General features: G+C 42.1%; 1 protein-coding gene across 1 annotated transcript; it reads right to left on the bottom strand.

Annotated features, from left to right (window-relative positions):
* Positions 1–938: 938 nt before the first annotated feature.
* On the bottom strand, positions 939–2,972 carry LOC127770188 (uncharacterized). The gene has a single exon (XM_052295853.1). It carries the CDS (start codon positions 2,970–2,972, stop codon positions 939–941), a length of 2,034 nt encoding a protein of 677 aa, XP_052151813.1.
* Positions 2,973–10,264: the final 7,292 nt, after the last annotated feature.

Here is a 10,264-nt window from a genome sequence, read left to right as displayed (position 1 = left end):
TGGAAGCATCATGATTTTACATGAAACCTTAGAGATATAAATGATTTATACGTGATACTATAAAAGTACCATCTATGATTCCATCAAAGTATCATAATTTTACCATGGAAGCATCATGATTTTTACATGAAACCTTTAGAGGTATCATGATTTATATGTGATACTATAGTATCATCTATGATACCATGAAAGTATCATAATTTATAGGTATCAATAAAAATTTATTCAAATTGCATAACTTTTATTTCAAGTATTTAGTATTGCTAGTATTATTATACCTGGTAAAACACAGTGTTAAATGTGACATATACTAATGATTATTGTCATGGCCTAATCAAGTATGCTACCTAGCCAAACCAGTATGACATGATGGCTCACTAGGCCTACTAGTGGTCTGCAGCCTCTTAATAAGCGCACTATGCGGGAGAGAGAGAAAAAAAACCAAGAATGGGCTGGAGGGAAAAAAAAAGACACAAGGCGCGATCTTGCTTTGCGGATGAGCGTGGAGAGATGAGGAATCGAGGAGCTATACCGTCCGTTTGTCCAGGGATGGTACACCGTTCTCTAGTTTTTCTGTTTTTGTTTTGCGTCAACAGGAAGCTCAGGACAAAGTAGAGCAAGAAGAGGAAGAACAGAAGAAAAGCAGAAGAAGAAAGAAAAGGAAAGCAAGAACGGCAAGCAAATGAATTCAGCAAATTGGCTTCAATGGCTTTACAAACAAGGTCAGTTGGATCAATTTTTGCATTAAACAGAGATGATCATGTTTCAATTTTTGCATTAAACAGAGATGATCATGTTTTGGCAAAGATACACAGTAATTAAGTAAGATTATACTCTAACAATATGGTATGTCCCCGTACCTTTTCTAAGACCTTAGAAAATCTCAAAAAATTAAAATATTACTCATAGTCATAGGCCAATATAGACATTAACCTGAATTATTCATTGCCGTGCTCCTTTTTTGCTTTTGCTAATTGTTGAAAGTGCTCAATCATTAGCCACACGATGGTCAAAAACTCACCGCCAGCGTTGAGCTTCTTGGCATGTGATTCCCTATTGCAGCGGTTGGCTGCATACATCAGAAAATCTATCCACAGGTCAAACAGCACATCAATTGGATCGTCATCTTTCCATTTGGACAGTGTATCAGCAACAATTCTTGCATAGGTGAGGCGAGGTTCTTTAGGGCCAGGTTTGACTTCCCCTATGTGGATTTTTAGTAGTTTGCCAGCTACCCGCTCTGTCTCTTTAAGCCTAAGGGATCTTTGCCCACCATGTTTCACTTCAAGAGTGAAACCATTAGATGCTCTGCATGATTCGATTATGTTTTTTTTTGTCATCTCGTACAGCCAGTTCTGTGGGAGTCCCGGTAGCATTTCTGGGCGATCCACGAAGAGGAACATCATGTAGTTGGACATCGCCCTGATTGCCTCCACAGTTGGCCCTTCTTTCCCAATTTTAGCGAGGAACAGATCAGTGGCAATGTGCCAGATAAGGATACTCTCGTGGAAGTCAACACCATGATAGTCCTTTAGATTATTGAATTGCTTAGGGCGAGTACCTTCACCCATTGCCAGCATCCCCCAGTTATACCTCAACAAGCCCATTGTGTTCAAATCATCTGGTGCAAATCTCGTATGCATATCTTGCAAAGTTGTCTTGACCTTGTCTGGAATTTCGAGATTTGACGAGCAATGCTTCATATCCAACCAGTCAGTGAAACCCACCAGAGTGGACAAATTGTCGAACGCCTCGAACCAACGGTGACTTGTTGTCGCTTCGGTGATCTTATGATAGCAAGAGTGCAGCATGTTGTACTGCCCTATCCTTCCTGACCACCTCCTTGAATTTCTTGAAAAAACAGTCTTGATGGGTCTGCGGAGAGAGAGAATTGCATACCGAAGCCGATGCCATCTTCCACTGCAGAGAGCTACATGTCGAAGCCAGCTCCAGCGTGTGTCACAAAGGAACACTAGCGCCCAAGTAGACCAAAGTGATCTCAACAGCGACCTCGTCTCTAGGATGAGCGCACCGCCTAGTAAGACGTATGTGATGATGACATCGATTCGGTTGTGGCCACCTTTGCCACTGAAAAGAAACAGCAGGAGTGAGGCAACGATGGCGATCGGCGCCATGATGCGGATGATGTGTCCTAAGCTAGTGTGAATCACATATGCCTTGGTGTAGAGGATGTCATACATGAGGGAGAGCTCCATCTCCATCACTGTCCACATGCTCTTGTGATCTTTATCTTTCATAAGGTCCCTAATTACTTCACTGCCACGGTTATCGGAATCATCATCATCGTTGATGATCACAGAATCAACTATCCCACGTTTGCAGACATAGAACAAGGAGTGAGCTCGATGCAGAAGCAACTCATCATCGAAACCATGATTATCACCAAGGTGGCGAGGATGCTCATACTCTATATAGAAATGCTGGTGCTTGTTGCGCTGTACAAGCTTGAGGTAGTTCCTGATGGTGCTGAAGTTGGACCACCAGAGCGCGTATGTCCTCTCCCCGTACTTGGCGGTGCCAATGACGGACATCAGGATGGCAGCCACCACGATCATCGTCCCGTTGCCAGTGATGTTCTTGTAGAGGACATAACCTACTCCCAGGACCTGCACTACAAGAGTCACAAGGTGACGCTTCCAGAGCTTGTTGTCCTCGAGGGAGTAGGCGGTGATGTTGTCTGGGCCGCCAAGGTGCAGCAGGAGGAACGGTGCCCAGAACGCAACCAGGTTGTGCTCTCGTGCGGCGCTGCTCAGGGAAAGATTACCGATGGCGTATATTGCCGTCGAGTCGGCCAGCTGGTACGCCAGCCAGAGGATGAACCTCTCGACCGGCGTAGCTTCGCGCCGGCGTATGCCAGCGAAGATGTGGAGGACAACCTGCAACGTGAGGCTTAAGATCACCAGGATCTGGGTCGCCCACTGGTTCCACAGGTCCATCGGCCCTCGTGCCATTGTTGCGATCGATCTCCAGGAGATCCTGCAACAAAACTGTGCTAGTACAAAATTGAGAGATGTCTGCGTTTGACACTGTTAATTAGCAAAATGAATGGAAAAGAAGGCAAGAGTCAAAGCATAATTTCATGAGCTGGATGCTCACGAAGTAAGGAGCCTATATGATGCTCGAAGTTTAGCGCAGAAACAAAGCACTGTCATACAATGTCGAGGCTGCGCCTGATTGAGAGACGATATATATGGGAGGATGCTATTAGCAACTAAATCACCAGACAACAAGAATTTCAGCAAGAACAACTATCCAGTCAACAGTGGAGGTGGAAGATGAGGAAATACAAGGGGGCTGGAAGGTTATAGACGCTGGAGAAATAGGAGGTGGAGGAGGGAATAGGTACTCGACGAGGATCTCAGCCTGGATCCAAGCTGCTGCTGCTGCCGATCGCCAAGTCGCTGAGGATGGTAGCCGTCCTGCCTCTTGTGTTCGATAGATATCTATTGAATGAGCAGCAGCTATTGCTTTATGTATTGCTCTTCCTGGGCTTGCTTAGCCGAGACTTGACCAGTGGACTAGCTGTGGTACAGCCCAACAAGGTCTCTAGAAGTGGAGCTTGCTAAGCAACAAACTAGGGGCGGATCCAACGTGGGTGTAGGGGGGACTCACCCACAAAACCCATGGATACCCTCCTAAGTCCCCCTTCAATTTTTTCATCATAGTTGATAAGATAGGAGGTGCTAAAGATCTCATAATAGCATTTTATCATAGTTTAATACTGAGATTATATGTTTATATCGGTGTACTCGGTATGTTGAGTCCCCCTAACTTTTTTGTTTCTGGATCCGCCCCTGCAACAAACAATATGATGAGCTTCATATCCACTTTCAATAAGATCAAAGTCAAAGAAACAGCAAAAAATTTGAGAAGATTAATGAATCACCCATGTGCCTGTTCATGTGACTGTACTGTACATGGTTGCATCTCACGGACCATCCCCGTCATTAGTTTGTTCGTCAGTAGTCAAAATTTGGGTTCACGCGATTAAGTAGTTATGTACAGATCTAGACATGTTCCGCTTTGCCAATTGCACCGTGTTGTTAATCGATCTGATATAGTTTAACTAGTAGGGAATCACGGTGATGCAATTAGATGCCAGGAATGGGAATATAATGTGGGCCCTGGGTTTTGTACATCAGAAACCCCACTTGTTTATAATACCTTTCTATCATTAGATGATACACAGTAAATTTGTCTATGACATCGTTATAACGGTCTTACAATACTTCAATAATACAAGGGTTACCTGAATGGTACCCAAAACAGACCAAATTAACATGGTCGATTACAAGGCTAGCTGGGGCGGTCTGTGCCTGGTGCGGTGCGCCGGCCTGGTTGGCTGGGCCAGAAGGAGGGCAAAGAGACAGGAAAAGGGAAGAGACCTAAACTAGACTATTATTATAATAGTTTGAAAATTATTTTTCTCAAAGGTTTTTTAGTTTACAAGGTATTCAGAAAATAATTAATAGTTTATTTTATTTGTCAAATATTTTCTTAAAAGGTATTCATTAATAATCATGTTTCTTTAATAAATAATATTTGAATTCATAAATTAGATTTAGAATTAGAATTTAATTTCCTTGTTTGATTTAATTTGGCCATGGCACAACTAGGAAAAATAAGAAAATCCCATAAATTCCAGCATGTGGGAATTTTGAAGAATATTTTTTATTATTTCAATTTCTTTTTATATTTTAAATTCAAAATTTTCAGAGTGATAGACGTAAATACCAATCAAACGCAACTTGTTCCTAGTCGTTAGTCCCATGCCTTTGAATACCGCCTTGACGCCACCGGTCTGACCATTGTACTCTCGCCAGTTTGGCCACCGAATCTGAGCAAATACAAATCAAATAATTCTTGAAAGTAGATTGAACTTTATTGCTTTTATTTGTTTTTACAATGTGCAACAAGATACTCCTCACTAAAAATTCGACTAAACAAGAAACCTGAATTTTTCTCTTAACTCAACATTCACAAAAATCAATATCGAGAGTGCTCAACCCATTTTCTATTTATACCCTAAGGTGGCTACCCAAAGCCACAAATCCAACTTGTAGAAGTAATGCTAATGCACCAAAAAGTCTTCTCGTACAAGTTTCCAACCTATCTCGTTACAATTCAAACTCCAATCTTCCCAAATTTGGAATCCTTCCAAATTTTACTCCGCTTTTCATATGCACACAATCTCCCATCATATGTTGCATGGAATCTTCACCAACCTGTTAACAACCAAATTTGGTGAGTTATAGATTCGATTTGGAGTCAAAGCCGAAGCGGATCCAGAGGGGGTTCATTGTTCTTGGAAACAGGGTCTGCATTGGTTATCGTCTGCATCAGCTGATACCGAATCTGTTAAGTTTGATCTATTAAGTAATACCTAGAACCATAATATCTAGCTTGTTCCATGACTGCTAATAGAGATAGTATCGGAGTTTCAGCCGATCTTATTTTTATCAATCTACTTGATATACTAAATCTTCCCTTTATATTAAGATCTCACTAAGGTAAAATATACTAAGCTCGTTATCGGTCTGTTTAGGTTGTCGTAAAAACAGATTGATACTTGTTTAATATATTTAATCTATAATGATATGTTAGTATAAAGACATATCGGAGCAATAGCCGATACATGCTATATTTATCTATCGACTATGACATAAACTTATATAATCTCTACTTTGAAATACTTTTAGACCTAAGTAATTTATACTATCTCGGCATCTATCTGATCTATCCCAATCCCTCAGTTTAAACATATTTTGAAGCATAGATTATATATTGTTGATATCCACAGCCGATAAAGTAAATTTACCTCTTTGTTTACTATATACTTCATTGCCGATCTGAATCATATCGTATCGGCTTAATCTAAGACGATACGTCATCAGCAATCCAGTCGACCGGCTATCAATTATATATTTGACTTTGGTTTCTTTGTTTCTTGTTGGTTGCAGGATTAAACCAATTGGCACGCCCTGAACCCGAAAGCAAGATTAGGACCTGCACTAGAGTAAAGCAAATCTCTCAGGCCAGTGTGTGTTTTTATACATCAACACGCTTTTGGCACGCCCAGTGGGACCGACTTCGAGAAATTTTTCATCAAGGTTGATAACAAGTCATCTGATATCGACGCAGATGTTGACGGTCCTTAAATCATAATATCTGACCGTTAATACCTGCATATAATGAAATAAAACATGGTATCCAACTTAGTGGTAGGTATTATTACTAATCATTTCCACTAGTGTTGGTGAAATATGTGTATGCAGGTAATTTGAGGAGAAAACACATCCGTCATGTGACAAAATGCACCTTCGCGCATTCAGGACGCGTTTACACGGATTAGAGGCCCAATAAGTCAATAGAGCCCATTTAGAATTGGGCCAAAACATAGCCCAGGTTGTTGGGGGCCCATTAAGCAACCTCCCAGCCGAAGGAGAGGCCGGGAGGACACTTTTTGGGTTCGGCCGAACCCACCAGTTCGGCTGAACCCGTTCTGCGGCCATTCGCCATCTGCTTCCACGTGGACGGTGTGGATTCCTTCCCAGAGGCGGTTGCGGGGTGTTTTGGACAATTCCCATGCCCCTAACCGTCATTTGGAGCCTATATAAGGAGGAGCTCACTCACATTCCAACACACACAACTTTGAGCTGAATTACAAGAGGCTCTATTGTATCTTTTGTACATTAGAATAAGGTAGAGAGTGAGGGGAAGCTCTGGAGGAGTGCCCGGAAGTTTGATGCTCATCTGACTTCTACCTCGACGAGTGTAGCTTCGTAGCAGGAATTCGGGAGGAGTACCGGAGCTGTCGGTACACTCTGCTCTGGGTTCGGAGAACATTCTTCTATTAAGTAAGCATCCGTGCTCCTTTCTTATGTTATTTAATTACTTTGTTTAAGTAAGATAGATTTCCATCTTTGCGGGTTCATTGTTTAGTATTCGTACAAAGTGCTCTAGTACTAGGACTCTGGATAAAGAAGGAAGTTCCTGTACGAGTATTAGAGTAGTAATTAATAACATAGACATAGTGTCTAGGTTAGAGATTACCTGTATCCCACATATTTGTCAGAGGTAGACGACAGGTGGTGACAGCCCTGAATCCCGTCCTAGTAATCCTCCACGTTCAGATACATCATAGAGGTATAGCCGGAACCACGCTGGCAGAGCAGCAGGGGTCGGTGCCCGAAGCAACAGATAGGGAATTACCTTTACTTAGCTTAGATAATTAAAACACATAGAGAGTCCTCTCTAGCTTGTTGTCACGCCCTGAAAATCGCCTAATTTAATAATTCATTCTCTAATGCATTTTTTAGAAATTATTTTAAAAGCCTACAAGTTAAACTCTAATAATCTAGGAAAAATTTCGACATAAAATTGAGCTAGATAAAATTTCATTAAATACTTTGCTTGTTTATATATTTTCTAGATTTTTTCTGGGAATTATTTGAGCAAAGAAAGTATTTTTAATAAATGAAACATTATTTCACGAATTATTTTAAATGAAAAAGTCTTTAAAACCCTCCCTTAGGCCGTTGGGCCGTTTCCAGCTCAACTCCCCTCTCAGCTGCGCGCGCCTTGCGGCCCAAACCGGCCCAGGCCGAGCCGCCGCCCCGCCCCTCCTCTCAAGCAACTGACATGTGGGGCCCACATGTCGGGGTCTTTTTCTACCTCTGGCCGGCCGAGCCGAGCCCGAGTGCCGCCGCGTCCCCATCGATTCCGCAACAACCGGCCATCTCCGAGTCCGATTCTTTGAGGGGAAATACTCTCCTCCTTATCCTCTCCCTTTCCCCTAAAGTTTCGGAGATCAATTTTGCACAGATAAACCGAATCAAATTCGTTTTGACTTTATCTCTCCAAACTATCCCTAGATTTTTTCCGGCTTCGATTCTTCTCGGTTAGAGTCTGATCTCTCTAATCCAAGCCTATATAAAGCATCCCCTAGTCGTCCTCTACGTTTCCCCTCAAGTCCCGAGCTCTATCGTTGCCCGTAGTGCCGCTGCCGCGTAGCCCTAGCCGGCGCCTTTCTAGCCGCGCCGCGCCGCCGCTGTAGCCGTCGCCGCCATTTCCTGTCGCCGCCGTCGGGTCCGTGCGGAGGAGGAGTACCTCGGCCGCCCCTTCGCCGCCATCGCAAGCCGCCAGAGCGTCACCGTTGACGTCGGGGCCGAGCAGTGCCGTCGTCGGAGCTCGTCGTCGGCCGCCGTACGTCGTCGTCCGTCGTTGTTCTTTGCACCGGTGAGTTCGTGTCGTCGCCCTCTTCGCGTAGGTGTCCTCGGATAGCCCAACCGAGCTCTCTATCGCCGGTGGCCGTGTCGTCCAAGTGCTAGGCCAGCGATGATGTCATCGTGACATCATAAATCATTTATTTAAATCGTAATAATTTTCTGTATTAGATGAAAATCGGATTAAATTTTGGAAATTCATAACTAAATCATCGTAACTCGGATTCGAGTGGTTCAAGTTGCTAAATTCCTCTAAAATCAAGATCTACATGTTAAAAATATCCACATGTACTTTTTATGCTTGTTTTTGTACTATTTTGTTGATTTTGTTTATTTGCTTTAGTTTCTGACATTCTGGAGGAGAGCGTTTACATTGAGGAAGGTTCAGAAGCGTTTGAAGAAGCTCAAGGCAAGTCACACAGATACCTCCTAAACAACCCTTTGAGCATGTTGAACCCATTTAAAGCTAATGTTTTATTTCAACTTATGCATTATTTTTCGAATGTCATCGGGTGATGAGCCATTCCCAATTAATCAATGGCCGAAGATGACTTTATTTTCCTATGGGTAATAAAGTGATTAGCTAGAACCTTATATATTGGTTTGGTTCAGCTAAATGCTATATATGTAATCGCTTAGCCATGCTTAGAAAGATAAGCTCATTAATGGGATGAATCATACTACATTATTAATTATGGTTATATTTAATGATAGCTCACGATGGTTAATCATGTTATGATAATTAATTGATAATTAAAACCTGAGTAAAGGTGGGTTGTGAGCACATGGTTTTGATGGTCGTGCTCATGACAATTAAGGACCGGTTCACGAGCTACTGTTGTGAAACATTTACCGTGCCAACCACAAGCCAACGTGGGTAACGGCTTTACCTTTTGTATAGCATGGTTCATTATGGGGTGCCAGACTGAGAAGCGGCGAGAAGTCCGTGGGGGTTGCTGGGGAGTCCATGCCTCTGGTTGTAGAGGGGGTGATTATAATCCAGGTATGGTGCACTGTGGTGAGTTGTGTTGTGTGAGGAGTATTGTCACAGTTCCTTTCCGAGGTACCGTGGTGGTATTGAGGCGCATGGTGACATGTCGTGGAGCTGTGTCTTGTGGGTACAGTGGTACATCTCTGGCCAGAGTAAAACTATTCGAATAGCCGTGCCCGCGGTTATGGGTGAGTTTAACAATGTTTTTCATGATTAGTCTCACATTACTCTTTATTAATGATAATACTGTGATAATTAAATTGACTCCTAGTTTGGAATGGTATATTCCTGGTATGGAGGTTTGATTTGTACAACCGGGGTTGGTTGTTCAGATGAGGTTGGGCCTATGTAACACAGGTGTGTTGTATAGTGTTTATTTAATATTGCTTAATTATTTAACTGTTTTACTATTTTCTCAAATGTTTATTAATTGCTGTTTGTGCAAATTAGCTTTATTATGCCATCCTATGTTATCTTGTGCACTTGCATATTTGCTTTGTTTAGTATGTCATATGCTCATTCTTGCAATATTCATTCATTAGAGGAGGAGTATTTCAGTGATGGTGATGATCAGGAGGATTAGGCTTTGTTCGGGTCAAGTTGCTTATGGAGTGGAGTCGCGATAGCTGTTCAGCCTTTTGTTTTATTTCCGCTGCATAGAATTTTATTCTTTTGAGAGGAAGTATCCACCTCTGAAATAATTATTTATTTTGCGAATATTAATTAGTTGTTTGATAGTACTCTTTTATCAATTTGTTATTGTGTGCCTCGGCTGATTGCTGGACGAGTATTTAACGCACATCTAAGCGTTTGGAATTTTGGATAGAAATTCCGGGCGTGACAAGTTGGTATCAGAGCCACCTTGACCATAGGATAAGCCAAACGGTAAACCTTAAGTAGCCTTCAAAAATATTTTGAAAAATAGAACTGCTCTTCTCTATTCTCTTACAAATTAATTAAGTTGGCAGCACATGCAAGGTTATTAAATAGTTTAAAAAAAAAACCTGTTCTTTTATTTAAAAAAAAA

This window comes from Oryza glaberrima, chromosome 4 (assembly GCF_000147395.1).
Source record: "Oryza glaberrima chromosome 4, OglaRS2, whole genome shotgun sequence".
NCBI lineage: Eukaryota > Viridiplantae > Streptophyta > Magnoliopsida > Poales > Poaceae > Oryza > Oryza glaberrima.
The sequence above is the reverse complement of the archived record's forward strand: the minus strand, read 5'-3'. Positions and strand labels throughout refer to the sequence as shown.